We start from the raw sequence: 17938 nt of genomic DNA, 5'->3' as shown, positions 1-17938 counted from the left end.
ATTAGAATTAATGAGGGATCGGCCGTTCCCATTTCCAGAAATCCAATTCTCTGCCAACTGTGTTGATAGAGAGTTGAGAAAAAATATCATCTGCAACTCAAAAAATGTATAAAAGCAATTATTTATTATTTTTTATTTCAGGAACAACACGTACTTAAGTGAGACAATTTTCTGGTTAATTTTACTGGTATCAGAATTTTAATTAGTGTGAAATTCTATATTAAAGTTATGGCAAATATTTTTAAAATACATCAGTTATATTGGTATCAGAATTAATAATTATAAGATTTATACAATTCTAATTATATAATTAGTATTGTATTCAATATACAGGGCGTTCCAAAAGTCATGTACCATAATGTAATAACAAATCGACAAATAATGCTTATGTCACTTCATGTTCATTTGAAAAATTACAACTTATTTTACTTGAAAATCAGCTGCAATTTTGAAGGTAATGGCGAAATAAATATTTCATCCTTTACTTCTAAACACTTCCCAAATTCAAGGATACAATGTTTGAACTTTCAATAATATATCTTCATTGATCTCTGCATATGCAGATATGATTTTCTTTATAACTTTGTTATCATATCTTGATACACAACAGATTTCCAAATGTCCTTGTAAACAGAATTCAGTGGACATTACATCTGATGATCATGGTGGCCATTCAAATTGTCCTTCAACTTCCAATCCATTTATTAAGAAACACTGCACCAAGGAACTGTTGGGTGCTCAGTGTGTTATCCTAGTGGAAGAACACAGTCATGCATTTTGATAATGCAATATTATTAAGGAAAGGCATGATGAATTCCTGCAATATATTCAGATTGTTTTGCCTCTCACAGTATTGTCAAAGAAAGTAGGGTTCCATTAGCTACCTGTCCCACATTTCCACCCATACCATTACCCGTGGTTCATTCATGGATAACGCTTTGATCCATATTGGTTGCTGAACAAACCAATAACTCAAGTTATATCTGTTGACATAACCACACGATAAAACAAGCCTTGTTACTAAACAACACTGAATAACTTTCAACCAAAAACCATTCATACAACTGTGTCCTACAGTCCATGTCATCACTGCAGCTCGGTACAAGCAGAATCTTACATGGATGGAATTTGTTACTTTTTAGAATGTGATGGATACAACTGCCACTGATCCCCTATTCTTGTGATAGCTTCTCCATACATGTCTTTGGACTTGATACAGTTTGTTCAAGCATAGCTATTGCGTCCTCTTCATTGGTGGTGCTTCTTGGTCATTTTGTCATAAGAAATTGGCCATGTTCATGACACCACTACAGGGAAGGGGTAATTGTAAACACTTAAAGAGTTCTCTTAAAATGAATGGCTATGATGTGAAAGAATTATAAGTAAATAGTTATTCATATTTTTACCAATATAACTGTGAGATACTTTATTTTGAGCATGTACAGCCATAAAAACTAAATTATTTGATATTTAGGACGAAGATATTTTGTTTATTTGTATAATATATATATAAATTTTATTTCAATTAAAATATATTTATATAAATAAATTAAAAATTCTAGCTCTCCACCACATTTTTTCATGATGGGTAAAATAAATGGATCAGCTGAAGGCTGTAAACACAGTGATCATCACCATTACACAACTGTTATTATATTGAATTGCTGAAAAGTGAATCCACAAAATTTTAAAATTGAAAAAAAAAAATAAATGAAAAAATAAATAAATAAAAAGAAAGAATCATCTTTTATTGCCAAATAGATAATTTATTGCTCTGCCTACCCAAACAAATTGATTTATTCAGAAAACATACTTAAATGAGATTCTCTTGCTGAGCTTTTGGGAGTAGCAACAGTAGATGCAAGTTCTTGAATAGCACACTGCACCTAAAAAAATTAGCAAAATAAAAATAAACGTAAAGAACAGAAATTGTAAAGTATTATGAATAAGCAAGATGACAGCAATTTATTGATATTTTGGTGCACTATCTCTCTCTCTCTCAGATTAATGTGATATAATGATATACCCCTATATCCTTCTGGAATCTTAAAAAAAAAAAAAAAAAAAAAAAACACACCATACTTTTTCAATTTGAAGTGTATACTGAATAAATGCTCAGCTGTCTCATTAATCTGGCATTGGTTGTGCTGGATGGACAGATGCTGTTCCAAAAATATGATTGTGCATTAATTATCGGTTCAAGATTAATGGCTGAAAATATCAGTACCTTTCTAAATATAGACGTAAATTTATTTGAATAACTCTGGAAATGAATAGTTGTTTACTCAGAATTATACATTGGGAGAACCTGTCAGGTTCAGCTTAACCATTTTTGATACAAATTGTCTTCTGTTTCAACCTTGCTACTTTCAGTTTCAGTGTAATACAAACATATATTTCTTGCCCAATGGCTGCTGCTTCTCTTACAGAAATTAGGCACTCTTGTTTTATATTTACTTATTACATAAAATAGTTGCATGTCTTATTATTATTAGTGATGTAAAATAGTTTTTCTCAATTATTATTATTCAAATGTTTATTTATTTGACAAAATATATCCAATACATGCACATTAGAATTTTCACATGCTTCCAACAGGTTTTTAAATTTAAAAATGAATAAAATGAAGTGAAAATGAGAATAAAAATGAAGTGAATAATAGTTTCACGTTTATTATGTTTTCATTTTATTTTCAAAAGCATTAATAAAAGTTTTATTCCTTTGAAAATAACATGTAAAAATGCAATATTTTCGGCCCTGAGGTGGTGGCACTAGCCCTCTGGGCCATTTCGAAAATAACAAGTTCACGTTAACTGTTAGCTAAAGATAAAATTCTGTGCCTGCCTAAATACTGAAAATTTTTTAGTTCTTATAGTTTTTTGAATATTTTGTTATTGTTTTCCCAGAGTTATAGCCCACATGGTCCACCAAACGGAGCCCATCACTGTTTGTTCTACTTTTAACTTGTGGTAATGGTAGTGAGGGGAAACCAGACTGCTACTGATGCAACAAAGTTTGAAATTATATGTTTGTTTCTAGTTCAAGTTATTTATAAAACTCTCCCATGTGATCTAATGATTATTAACAGTGGTGACATTTTCAAATTACATATTTTTGAAAGATTCATTATTATTTTTGAATAATAAACATTCAAACAAGGAAAGCAATACTCACTCGGGAACATGTGTAATAGTCACACTGTTTTTTTTAACAATTTCCTGCAGAATTAATATAATTTTGCTTTTTTAAAAAAATAAAAGTGTAAAAAATTGCAGCATCTTTAAATATTTAATTTTTTTTAAATTTAAAACTGAAAAATTACATGGAGTATTGCAATTCATTAAGAAAAGATGAAATATTGATATATTCCAAGCAGAATACAAAAAAAAAAAAAAATAATTTTCAGAAATTAAGTCCCTTGTCAGGGACATCAGCATTGTGTTTGTGACAATTAGGGTGACACTAATGTGGGTTTAATCCAGTAGCAGTAGCATCCTGTCTCCAGTTGGAGCCAGCAGAAAAATATTTAATACTGGTGACTCACTGGTTGGGGATTAGTGGTGGATTTTTTTTGTATCTTCCTAATAATATCTTTAGTCTTGTATGTGCTGCTTTATTTTAAATCCATTTATATTGTTTTTTGCTTTGTGAAAGCTGTGTGACCCTGAGAGAGTAGATGATATCACTTATGTTACTGCCTGTTGTCTGGCCAAGTACAGTTCACTGTGTAGCAAAACAATGCTTTTCATCACAAATAGTATATTTTTCACTATCAAAAAGTTTCTCAAAGTTCACCACTCACCTATTTGAGAATTATCACAGAAAATAAAAGAAACTTTGGTGGAGATTGTGGACACAAAACAGTAAATCAACTAACCCCAGTACATTTGAAGTCCATGAAGATGTCACAAAAGTAACCTCTGTTACCAAAAAAAAGGCCAGAACATTATTCTGACAGGTAGTGTGCATCATGACAGTTAAAGCTGATGCTTCAACGAGAGGTGGGGGGACTGACATAGTTGGATGAGCTATGTATGTATTAGCACATGCCACACATAAATCTATACTCTGGTCTCTGGTAATTTTTTTCTCCTAATGAATTTAGAAGCAACAAATTTCCTAGTGATATAAAAGTGGTCATATGTACGGCTGTTCATAAGAAAAATGAAAGTGATTGTGATAAAAAAAATGGCATATGAAACTATATATTGCAAGTCTTTTTCTATTTCAGCCATACAGAATTTCCATGCAGTAATTTCATGATTTCATGTTTATAATTTTTGTCACATACACATCCAAAATTAACAGAAATTTATTATTATTATTTTTTTCATTGAAATATATTAATTTCAAAGTATTTTTTAGAAATATTGGTTTAATTTGTTGTGTTGGAGTACTGCTGGAGTAATGCTGAAGTTTTGTGTAATTAATGCCTCCACAACCTTAAATTTGGTAGAGATTAAATGTTTCACATTTCTGTTTTATGTTATCAACATTTTTCTGAAAATTTAAGTTTATTTAATAAACTTTTCATTTCATTAAAATTAATGAATATTTTTAATGGCAAAAACCGAACATTTACAAAATTTTCAATTATTATTATTAAAAAAATGTAGAATTGAAATTAATAAGCATTGCAATCTGCTGGTAAGAGATCAAGCATTAGTACATTAAAAGCACAATTCAAAAAACCAAAAATTTTTTTTTCAAATATTAAAGTTAGAACCTGGGCCTATTAGAGGATGGGATGTTTATTCATGTTTACAAAAGGAGTTGGTACTATTGCCAAGTTAACAAAAAAACTTTAGCTGCATTAGTAAACTTGAAGTTTTAAAATAAACACCTTTTCCAATTCCTCATCAATCTCTTGACAGTTATCCAATAACAGTGCTCTTGTTAAGCCAATAGCTGAAGTAAGCTCATCTGTTGTACCAAGTGCCTCAAATACATCATCATCTTTAGCTCTTCTTTCCCCAGTAAAAGTAGAAGAAGTACCTTTAAAATATTTAAAATTCTGTTTGCAATCAATCAATACCAATTTACAAAAGGTAACTATTTAGCAAAATATTAGCAAATTACATAACGTCTAAAAATGACAATTTTTAATGCTAGTATATGCAAGGTTCCATATCTGGGTCACAGTAATCTTAGGTTAAATTATCAAAACACTGCTGACAATGAAAGGACCTTGGTATTGTAATAGACTAATACAAAATTTGCTCAACCATACAGTATGGCTGCAAAGGACAGCACATGGAGTACTATCAACAATATACAAGAATTTTGCTACAGATATAAAGGTAATTATTCTGCTATACAACTCAATGGTCAGGATGCAGCTTAAATAACGTATACAGATTTGGAAACCTAATTTCAAAAAAAGATACGATTTATTTTAATGGGTACATAGGAGAGCAACAAAATTAGGTTTGGATGCATATATATGAAACAGATACTTACAGTGGCAGATCCAGAAAAAATGACACGAGGTGCACCATTTTCTGCACTAGAATGGCAATCACATCGGCATCAGTGTTGTCAGTTGAAAATAGCTCAGCCCAATGCAAAAATAGATAAAATCCTATGTTAATACTGCAATTAAAAAAAAAAAAAAAAAAAAAAAATTTTTTTTGTAGCTAAAGGGAATTTAAACAATTGGTCTATATTCTCAGAAAAACAACAGGGAGGTCATGCTCTGGTGTCCCTACCCTGAATCCGCCACTGGATACTTATATAAGAAGTAACTTCACTTCTATAAAATTCAAAGTTTGAAAACTAGGCATATGCATGAGGATCTAATTGAGCAAACTTGATGTAAGTATATCTTCTTTCTAAGGTGATACAAACAGGAGTATATATATGTTTGTATACTGTATTCAAATGTGTACAGTACACAGTATTCAAATTAAGAAATATAATATCGGTGTAGATACACCATAGATAACTCTTAAGAAACTACGATGGTAGTGTGGGAGGCATCATTTGCTCTGTATCTCATATTGTGCTCTTCCTTCACAACAAGTTGCCACGGTATTGCACTACATCAAATAATACCTGGGCTAATACAGCACAAGGAGCTGTATTAGCCCATGTATTATTCGAGGCCACAATGCAAAAATAGATAAAATCCTATGTTAATACTGCAATTAAAAAAAAAAAAAAAAAAATTTTTTTTTTTAAAATTGCACAATTCGAGGTAGTGCAATACCATGGCAACTTGTTGTGAAGGAAGAGCACAATATGAGATACAGAGCAAATGATGCCTCTCAACACTACCATCGTAGTTTCTTAAGAGTTTTCTATGGTGTATCTACATCGATATTATATAGATATTAAACTCTTACTCTTAACGTATTATGCCTTGTTACATTTAGTTATTTCAAATTAAGAAAAGATAACTGCAATCAGGATGTCAGAAAATTAATCTTTATCTAATGATAATCAACTATTGGAAGAAGGCATCACTTAGCCTTGTAGAGGCTAAAAGCTGATGTAGATTTAGAGGGATTTAACAATCTATTTTAACCCCTTTTTCTAAAGTAGATGTTGGACAAGATTTGCTTGACATTCTGCCACTTTAATAACATCATTTTTCCTGAAACAATGGCAGCAAAATTCAGATATTCTACTTACGTATTAATGACATCCACAGTTTCCACTTGACATCCTCTAGCAATTTACAATTATTTTCAATGCTACAGCATTGGACATAACTGTCACAGGCAGCTCCTTATGCAGCCCAGGCTAATACAGCTCCTTGTGCTGGTTCATAGTGCCTACAGCAGTTCCAGTTCCTTGTGCTACTGGCTTCTCTCAGCAGAGTTCCTGGTGCCCATAGACTCAGAGAATGTGCAACTTCTTACATTGTATACTGACTCAATCCAGGTTCTGGTATAGGAAGCTCCTTGTACTTCCCATACCATGAATAGATATTTCAGATTTCATTGCCATCTCTATTCGTGAAGGTTTCATTGATGTCTCTATTCAGTGCCTGTAGAAAATCAGTCCCTAAATAGTTCCTTGTGTTACTGAGATAAAAAAAGACACAAACACAAAGGAAACAAACTCTTCCAATACTGATGCATTGGAAGAGAATGTTTTTTGTGTTCTTTGTGGTTTGCCATTGTTCATCTTAATTTATGACACCGACAATTTTGAAATGAGCTAAAAATTACTGATATAAGCCGGACTTGGCCTAACCTAGATGTGACCACTTTAATTGGGACTTCTTCAGTTTTCTAAATGTATCTATTTTTGTGACATCTCGGAGTCTCTATAACCACTACTGGGGTAGGACGATGATGCTAGTTACTGCCTGGAATGGAATAATCTTCCCACTCTGTAATTGGGAAAAACAGGAGCAGTAGTATATTAGAGTAGAAATATGTAAATTATGTAAATTACCTGTATGATAGTCAGTAGGGTCGCCAAAGGTTGGCTGGAACTGCCTAAACAATAATTGTTAGGCAATGTACTTCCAAAACACCTATTATAAAAACTAAATTCATGTTCTGTATATACAATACATTAAAAATTTAAGACAAATTTATTTTAAGTGATCACATACCTTTATCACCAGTGCGTGTATAAATTCTTGGATGTTCATCTCGAGATGTTCTGAAATTATAATTAAAAAAAAAAACAATGAATAGCATTTTAAACAGTGAATAGCATTTTAAAAAATTAAAAGAGAAAGTAAAGAAAAAACAAGCTAATAAGAGAAGAATGAAAAAATCATAATAATAAATCTTAATTTCTCTTCTTCTAATTTCTTTCATCATCTTTTCATTCTCTTCAAATATTAGTCCTTTAAATGCATGGAAAATAAAACCAAATGTCTTGAATGCTAACTAGTAACTGACAGCTTTAACTCTTTTGCACATTAGTTTGAGGACAAACACATGGACTTGTGGTAATAAGTTCTTGCAACACATTGGAAATTCCCTATCCATAGTCCAAACAAGTTTGGAAAACTCACTACTGTGAGTTTTCCAAAATTGTTTGGACTACAGATAGGGAGTTTCCAATGGTGGCAGGCTCTGTGGAGTGATTTTCTTTGTGGAATTTAAATTTTGCGAAAATTAACATTTTGTACATAAATGCTTTTATTATATATTCTGGCTTATAAGTAAACTTGTACTTTTTGCTTTGAAAATTCACAGTTCATCATATACACAAAGATGGCTCTACATTAGCAACACCTCCCTAACACCTTATGGGCTACCTTTTGTCCATAATACAGCTCGTTCCATCTTAGCATGGACTCCACAAGGTGTTACAGGATGTCCTGTGGTAGTGCTAACCTTGCATTGTGCAATGTGTCCAATAACGTCTGCACGTTGTTGGGTGGGTGGATGGTCATAGCATTGGATGTCCCTTTCCAGTAGGCCCCAAATATGCTCAATTAAGTTGAAATTGGCCGAGTCTGAGTGGTCAGGACAGGATGGAGAAATCACTATCATGTTCCTGAAACCTGTTAGCAACCTACCAAGCCTTGTGAGCTGTCTTGTTGACAGATGCCAGAGTTGTCTGGATACTCTGTTATCATGAAGGGTATACTTGATCAGCAATGATAGAAAGGTGTTCCCACTGAGCGACTGATTAATGGTGATCAGAGAACCCAAAGCATGCCATGAAAACGGTTCTCAAACCATAACACTACCACCTGCGAAACACAACACTGCATCCAAATGCCATGGCTTTGTGTTGCTTTCTCCAAATGCAGATACACCCATCAGCATGATATAGCTGGAAACTGGATTCATCAAACCAAGTGACAGATTTCCACTTGGTGGTCCAGTGTTGGTTCTGTTGTGCAAGATGCAGTTTCTTGTGTTTAGCAGTGAACATGGGTACCTGCGACTACCACAGCTATACAAACTAATGTCCAGTACACAGTTCATGTGGTTAATGGTCTTGCTATTCCAGTGTTGTACTGGGTGGTTAGATGGGCCATTATGCTGCATCACTGTTGTGTTACGAAATGAGACATATGACACTGACCAAAAGTCCTGACCACATGTGGCTGTCTCACCTGTGACCTTCGCTGGATGTTCCACCATTGTTGGACCAGTCATAGTAGCCACATGACACCACAGAATGGGAGGACTAAACCATGTTAGCTGTTGTCAAGATACTAGCACCTGCATGTCTTGTTTCCACAATCATTCCATATTTGAAGTCACAGAGATCAAAGGCCGACCCATTCTTCCTTGCACTAAAAAACTGATTGCCACTGGTGTGAACTACCCTCTGCTATTATATCAGCCATTCCCAACTTTGAACTTTCACCAGAATTACAGACCAGTCCATTCCAAAACAAGGGGGTGTGGCTAATGCAAAGAAACGTCAGTGTATTTTGCTGTATAAGTTGATCTTTGTGTTTACAATCATCTTTTGCATCATGAATAGCAATGTATCATGGTATAATCTGTATTAAGAATCATTGCCTACTTTTTAATTGAATTATTTCTCTTTCTTTTAAAAAATTGCATTGTGACATTTTTTTTTTACATACATGGTAAACTGTAGAGAAAGTGGTAAGTGTATTCAGTATTCCCTTATGTATGTCACAAAACCAAAAATTACAGGCATAGGTGATCGATGATGTGACATCACACTTACTGATACTACAGTAAATCCTCACTAATCTGGTTACAGTTAATCCGGATCAAAATATGAAAAAATTCTTTTCACAGTTAAGCACTTTGAAAGACCCATGGGATTTAGGAAGGCAGATAAGTCATTCTAACTGTGCAGAGAGAGATGGAACATACATTACATTGTCTAGCATGTTGTCCAGTATTGTTGTTGACTCTCCGTCAGACGGATGTTATTGCTTATACAAAGGGTACTAGGAAAGTTTTGCAATACAGCTTTGTTTATTTAATTTTTTCAAAGTAATTTCCTCTACATTCAATACACCTCTCCATCCTCCGAAACCAATCTTTAAACCAGTTCTGCCAAGTTTCACTAGGGAGTAAAGCACACTCGTTGTCCCAAGCCCGTAGAAGGTCCTCATCACTGGAAAACCGCCTCCCTTTTAGCTTCATTTTCACATGCAGGAACAGTGCAAAGTCGCAGGGAGCAAGGTCTGGACTGTAGGGAGGGTGCTCGAGACGTTTCAGTCCTGTCGTGGTCAAATATTCGGTGTAGGCTTTGGCGCGGTGAGCTCTAGCATTATCGTGATGGAGGTACCAGGTGTCCATTCTTGACTTTGGCCGCAGGTTCTTCATAGATCCAATGACTTTAGGCAGGCATTGTTCAGTATACCACTTAGCTGTGACTGTCTTCTGTGTGTCCAAAACGACACGTTCCACAATTCCACTCGATTTGAAAAATACAGCTATCATTTTCTTCTTTACAGATCGGGATTTTCTGACAATTACGGGTGTGTCGTCATCATCAAAGACCCAAACTTTGTTTTGAGCCTCGGTCGGCAGATCGTAATAGTACAGCCAAGTCTCGTCACCTGTCACGATGTTGTTCACATACCGAGATTGTCCCTTATCAAACTTTTTTAACATCTCCCGGCACCAAGCCACACGTCGTGTCATCTGCTCTTCAGTCAGTTGATGCGGCACCCAGAGAGAACAAAGTTTCTTCACGTGCAAATGATCTTGCAGAATCGAACGAATTGCTGGTGCATTTAGGCCCAAAGTATCCTCTATCTGTTGGTAGGTCACTCGCCTGTTTTTGTCAAGCATTTTCCTCACAGCAGTAACGTTTTCCTCCGTAACTGACGTTCGTGGCCTTCCCGGCCTCTCAGAATCCTCCAGAGTGAAATTTCCCCTTTGGAATTCTCTATACCACCTGAATATCGTTGTACGATGTGGACAATCATCATCTAGTGCAAGAGTCATTTCTTCTAAGCACTGGTCTATGGTTAAACCACGCACGAAATTATACCGCAAAACTGTCCTTATCTCATTTCGTGACCACGATGCCATCGCAAGCACTTTACACTCTCACTACTAATGAATAACTGAGCCCATCGACTTGGCGCGGCGGCTACTATGCACATATGAACATGTCTCAACATGCAGCAACAAGCAGCTTCCTGTGATTCATTGTTGCGTCATATTACAAAACGTTCCTAGTACCCTTTGTATCATTTCATTTGCATACTTCTTTAAAGTATGCAAATGATATTGCGTTAAACGTATATATGTACATAAGTTAACATATTTTATATAATTATGGGTTCTAAAGAATTGAAAAGTGGAATAAAAAGAAACACATTACTTTAACTATCATTAACAAGCTCAAAGTGATAGAACAACTTCAAAATGGTATTCCTGGAAAAAAAATTGCTGAAGAATTTGGTATTGGCAAACAAACTGTGTCAGACATTAAAAAACAAAAAGAATCTATAAAGATATTTGCTTTAAAATTCAATGTGGGAAGTGATAATAGAAGTATCATATAGACAGACATTAAAAAAGCCAAAAGAAGTGTTGCTGGAATAAGCTGTATTTAAATGGTATTCACAGCAACGATCAAGTGGCGTTGGTGTGTGACACAAGCGCCACCTGATAAATGTATAAAAATACAATACATTTATCCATCGATAGATGGATAAATGTGTTGTCTTTTTTATAGTTTTTAAATAAAGGCTCTACAGTAATATTTTTTATTTATTTTCATCAACAGTACATATATTTTATCTATTAAATTTTCCATTTATTTGTGTTCTAAGTTTTTGCTCTTTTAAGGTTATCTTTTGTTTCACTAATCCAGATTATTGCTTAATCCAGATGACTTCTCCCCCCAATTAATCCAGATTAGCAAGGGTTTACTGTATATGTGTACATGGGGTACTTTGATTACAGTAGTAATGATGGCAAATGATGCAAAAAAGCAAGCTTATAGAGCATCAGCCAAAAAAATAAATAAACAATGCAAACAAAAAAAAAAAAAACTTCAATTGCCATTTCTCAGCCCATCAACCTAATTTTTCTAAACCTTCTTGCAATAACTACCTTCATTACTGTTGTTAACCACCCTGCCAACCTTTGACAATAAGCCCGATATACCTTCATCAATATCATTAATAAATACAGGTGACACATTTTTACGTATCAAAATTAAACTTAAAATTCCAATTAAAATCATGAATTTAATTGATCTAAATTGATTTTAATTGATTTAATTTAATTGATGAATTTAATCATGAAAAATGTGTCGATTTTGGGTTGTACTTTGGCCCTCTTTCTAGTAAACTAAAAGGTGTTTTAATTTTAAATCCCCCACAGCGTTACCACCCAACAATAAAGTCAAAACCGATCCTTTGCTGCTTTGAAACCTGGCATGTTTTTTTCTTCTTCTTTCAATATGAAACTTCTTTTAAGCATTCGTTTCCAAAAAGTCCTGCTTCATCTATGTTAAAAACTTGTTGAGAAGTATAACACATAATACCGCTCTTCAATAATTTTAACAAGTTCTTTTTTGAGTTTCGGATCCTTTATCTACACCTGCAGCTTCTCCTTGGATTTTAAATCTATTCAACTAGCCCTCACTAGTTTTAAATGGTTCCACATTTTTTTTTTTTTTTTGGTGAGTTTTCTTCAGATCATCATATAGGCTAATCTCTCTCTCTCTCTCTCTTTTTTTATATAATATTTAATTTAACTGAATTATGCATTGGATATTATCTTCAATAAAATTAGTTAAAGCCTCTCCATTTCAATCCTAATAGCTGGCCTAGCACTAGTTGCTTGCAGTGGAACAGCTATCTTTCCCACTCTAAAAATTAATTCTTTATTTTTTTTTATAATTGTTCTTACAGTTAAACTTGCCAATCCTAAATTATGGCACACATCCAATTGTTGACCGGAATTGATTTGCTTCAAAACATCTAATTTAATTTTCGAATTCAGTCTTTTTCTTACGTTTATAGTCTTCATACTGCATTCAGACGTTCTTGCTTTTTCATTCTTATCCACCATTATTAGCTCTTCGAAAATGTAACTGTGTTGGTTGCATTAATTATGATACAATGTTCGAGTAAACTGTCCGTTACGCACGATGTCTAATACTGTACTGTACTGTGATGACTAGACTTCGGATAAATGCATATAACGCAAATATTACAAGCAATATACTTGGTCATTTTTTAAAATGTTGATCTTGGAACTATGTAACAAGTCACCGTGCTGCAATTAAATAGTGTGGGAAATGTTTTAATGCTGTTTTGCTATTCGTTTTCAAGCTATCGACTCCATCAAATGAAACGATTTCGTTAAATATGCCAAAAATGCAATCTGTAAAAGAGCGTTATAGTGATTTGTGAGTGTTATAGTCAGATACGGGTTATAATATAAGAACAGAATTGTAGCGAATCGGCATAAAGCGAACCGCATTATAACGAGGGCCTGCTATATTGCAAACAACAATGGGCATGGCACTAAACCCTTCGGAACTCCACTGATAACATCAGTCCATAAAGAGCAGTGCCCATTGATAACCACTCTCTGTCTTCTTCCACTTAACCATCCCTTTATCCATAGCAGTAACTTGCCCTTAATGCCACATTGCTCCAATTTATACAGCAGTCTTTTATGTGCAACAGCGCCAAAAGCCTTCCAAAATCCAAATATGATATCAATATTATTTTTGCATCTAGTTCCTTGGTCACTGCATCATAGTAATCTATCAGATTGGTTAGACAAGACTACTCCTTAAATCCATGCTGTGAGTGCAGTATAACTGCATTCCTGTCCAGATGGTCCTGCATTACTTCTTTAACCAGTGACTCCATTATTTTCCCTGAAACAGATGTTAAGCTTCTGTAATTACTCATGCCACCTTTTGACCCCCCTTTAAGAAATGGGGATACATTCACACATCTCCAGTCCATGGGGACCTTCCCTGAATCAAAAGATGCTTTCATACTTATGGCTAAGGGTTTGCTTACCTCCTTTTGCTGCCCCCCCTTAATATGATTAGATAGATCCCATTTATCCCAGGTGCCTTTTTGTTTAGCTTCAACAATTTCTCTTCCACTTTCCTTTCAGTTATCACAAAGTCATTTAGCTCCCCATTTGAGTTTTATAAACTTCTGACATCCCTCCATAAAGAATTCCTCATGTGTGAATGTAGTTACAAAATATCTATTCAATTTGTGAGCATCCTGAGCAGGATCAACAGTTAATCCATTGACACTGAGGGGCCCAATGTGAGATTCAACCCCTTCCTTCTACTGTTAATATAAGCATAGAAGTCTGTGTGGCCTTTCTTGGCCAGAGACTTCTCATAATCTGCTTTGGCTTGCCTAACCTCCTTTGTGATATGATTACAGCCTAATTTATATCTATGATAGGCTTTTGTATCATTATGTAACCAAGCCATTTCTCACTGTTTGTTTAGTACTACATTGGAAGCTTTTTTCTTATAAAAATCTCTCAATATGGATTCACATTTATTATAAAATACTGACAATCTCAAAAGTACTTCTTGAAAACTCAAAAAGTAAACTTTTGACTGTTTTCATCTGATAAAGAGGATAAACAAATTCTTGGGTTTTAAAAGGTGAGCAACAATGTACACTAATGCTTAGTTATTGTATATCTGATGGTACACACATTCCATTGTGATACTGTTTGTCCAATATATATATATACGTACATCCACAATTACATATAGTTTCACATCTTTGGTGCACTATGATGTAATCCTTGTAATTGTACACTCTTCTGATCCTAGAATTGTCTGGGGGTATAAAATGGAAAATTTATTTATTCATTTATGATAATTAGCAGCTAATGCACTTTATAAATCCAGAAGTGAAACTAAATACAAAATACATGTACAAATATTCTTTATTTACAGGAAAACATTTAGTCTCATCAAAGTTTTGGTAGTGCAAAAGCCTCCTGTTAAAAAAAATAGTTATATAAAATTAAAGACTTAATTATAGACGATCATTAGCTGGAATTCTTCTTGCGTGAGACCTTTGTTAACAAACTAGCAACACCAAGCAATCCACTATGAGGGGATTGACAGAGAAAGCTTTTCCTGAAGATTGTCCATGACAGATTCTAAGAAATGCAAGAAAATGTCAGAGGAAATTTGAGTCATGGCCTGGAAGTAGATATTGAAGATGTGAAAGAGTTGCTGGAGTCACACAGAGAAGACCTTAGGATGACAATTTCATTCAATTACAGGCACAAATAAAAAAAAATAAAAAAAGAATGAGAGCAATGATAAAATCTCCAGCATTCAAAGTCTGAACCTCAAAAGTTTAACAGAAATCACAAATTCGGAAGAGTACAACAGGTCAGAGTATTCCACACCCAATGCTGAAAGAAGCAGCAATGTTAGCAGAGACCCTTGCAAAGTCACTATTTGTTGAGATTCTTTATGATGAAAAGAAAGCAACTCATCAGCTTTCTTTGAATGAATTTTTCAATTAGGGCTAATTTATAGGCATGTGTAATAATTATAATTATTCACATTTCATCTTAAAAAAAAAAGTCAAATTATTAGCAAATCTTGGAAAGTTACATGAGCTTATATGGGAAATCGGTGTTTGGTTAATGCACGTTCAGTTAATGTATAATTAACTGAATGTGTATTTGTTCCTCAAGAATATCTTGCATGTGTCATCTGAGTGTTAGATGCATATTTGTGTAAAAAAAAAAAAAAAAAAAAAAGTGTAATAAATTGTAAATATATTGGTATTAATTTATGTTTTTCTAACCCTAAGTGCGTGCTTTTAATTCAAGATTAGGATTTTATAGTCAGCATATAAGCTGATCCTAAATTTAACACCTCAAGTTATAAGTCACCTGGTGACTTATATACCAGAATTTTTAGTAAATATTATTTCTTTATTTAATTTGAATATCTAACATTAAAGTGAAATTATTATCAAAAATAAAATCAAAAGGAAAAATTATTTTGACAAAAACTGGGGAACAAAAGCAAAAAAAATGGTGGCAGGCTCATTCTTTAAAAAATGCTTTGTTACTTTTTTTTTTTTTTTTTTTGCTGCAATAATATTCTCTGCATCTATTTATGTATAACTTGATTCAGTTTCACAAACTTTCAGATCCAAAATCCAGAAAATTTATTCAACTTTAGCTTCTGTAAGTTCAAACTAGCAAACAAGTACAACCTTCTCTTCTGATTTTCAAAGCTATTTTTTGACAGCCATCAATTATAAACTGTGTCCACAATTATTTTTAAACTCATATAAGATATAGCATTACTTACTTGACTATTTCTAGAAAATTCGTACATAAATGGACATATGAGACCCCTCAGGGTTCAGTGTTGGGTCCGTTGTTGTTTTCGGTGTTTATGAATGATACTGATGATGGGATATCAAGTTTAATGTCCAAGTTTGCAGATGATACAAAGGTTGGCAGGGTTGTTAAGGACACTACTGACGCTATGCTGCTGCAACAGGATCTGGAAAGGTTGAACAGATGGGCTGAGAGATGGCAAATGAAGTTTAACACTGACAAATGTAAAGTACTACATATGGGAAACAGTAACCCCAGAGCAACGTATCAACTCTGCGGTACTACACTGACAGTGGTGGAGAATGAAAAGGACCTGGGGGTAATTGTGCAAGCAGATATGAAGTTCTCTGAGCAGTGCAGACGAGCTGCAAGAGTAGCTCATGCTGTCTTGTCAATGATATACAGGAATTTTTCTAGCAAGGATAAGGAGGTGATTATTCCCTTGTATAAGGCAATGGTTAGGCCACATCTTGAGTACTGTATACAGGTCTGGAGGCCTCATTTCAAGAAGGATGTAGAGCTGCTGGAACGGGTACAGAGAAGGGCAACAAGATTAGTGAATGGAACAAAGGGTTGCTCTTACGAAGAAAGGCTTAAGTTTTGCAAATTACAGAGTCTGGAGACTAGGCACCGGCGAGGTGATCTGATAGAGGTGTATAAGGCTTTGAATGGTTTGAGCATGCTCAATGCCAATGGGATTCTTCATCTTGCTCAAAATAATCACCTCAGAGGGCATAAATTCAAATTGAGGAAGGACGGATGTCGGATAGATGTGCAGAAATTTGCCTTTGGCCAGCGGGTGGTTGGTTGGTGGAACCAACTTCCATCACTTGTTGTTGAAGTTGATAGCCTAAACAAATTTAAAGCTCAACTGGACAGGTATTTCGAATGAACGGAGGGGTGAAATGGGAGTGGTGTGTTTTTTTTTTTTTTTTGGCTGATGCTGAATAAGCTTGCTTTCTTGCATCATATGCCTCTACTAATGCTAATATTTGAAACAACCTTCAAAACACATGGTCCATGTAGCTCACAGATGAAAAAAGTGTGTTTGTGGATATATGCATATACATATATACATTGCCCTACCATTAATATCTGGACACTTGCATATCTACAAATAACCTTTATTTACAGGAAAACTTTCAGCCTTTATGACAGCCGCTAGTTTCCTTGGAACACTCACCACCTGTGTTTTGCAAATATTCTCCGATATTTTTTGCTATTCAGTCTCCAAAGTGGTGACCAGTTGAGTACTGTTTTTTAGGTGGTCTCTTCTCACACACAACTGACAATCCAATTCATCAGTGGTTCTCTATAGGATGGAGGTCAGGACTCTGGGCTGACCAGTACAACTTTTCAAAGCTCATGTTCTCAAACCAGTCTGTCACAATGCAAGCAGTATGACACACAGTGCTTCCTGCTGTTATAGGTATGGACCTTTCCTGATATGCTGCCTAAACAAAGGTAATGTGTTACTGTCCAGGAAGTCTAAACAGTTCAGAATATGTGGTTTTGTCCAAAATCACCAAATGATCCCAGCCAAATCATGAAAATAACTCCAAACCATGAAGATGCCTCCATCAAACTTCATTGTCGCAATTAATACAGTCCAGCAGGTAGCTTTCTACAGGCATTTGCCACACTCAACGGTCAGAATGGTAGACCACATACCATGACTTGTCACTCTAAAG

At 34.5% G+C, this 17938-nt stretch overlaps 1 protein-coding gene across 2 annotated transcripts in view; it reads right to left on the bottom strand.

The window, feature by feature from the left end:
- LOC150088706 (corrinoid adenosyltransferase MMAB-like) overlaps positions 1-17938 on the bottom strand; it is a 90966-nt gene that overhangs the window by 68762 nt on the left and 4266 nt on the right. For both annotated transcript variants that reach the window (XM_090369622.1, XM_090369624.1), the window contains exons 2-4: positions 7568-7617; positions 4844-4995; positions 1814-1886 (exon numbers count right to left, since the gene is read on the bottom strand). In XM_090369622.1, the coding sequence (XP_090225748.1) occupies positions 1814-1886; positions 4844-4995; positions 7568-7617 (275 nt within the window). The remainder of the gene's footprint in view (positions 1-1813; positions 1887-4843; positions 4996-7567; positions 7618-17938) is intronic.

This window comes from Mastigoproctus giganteus, chromosome 3 (assembly GCF_048544385.1).
Source record: "Mastigoproctus giganteus isolate SK-2022 chromosome 3, ASM4854438v1, whole genome shotgun sequence".
Taxonomy (NCBI): Eukaryota; Metazoa; Arthropoda; class Arachnida; order Uropygi; family Thelyphonidae; genus Mastigoproctus; species Mastigoproctus giganteus.
Note: the sequence above shows the minus strand (reverse complement) of the source record. Positions and strands in the feature narration are given on the sequence as shown.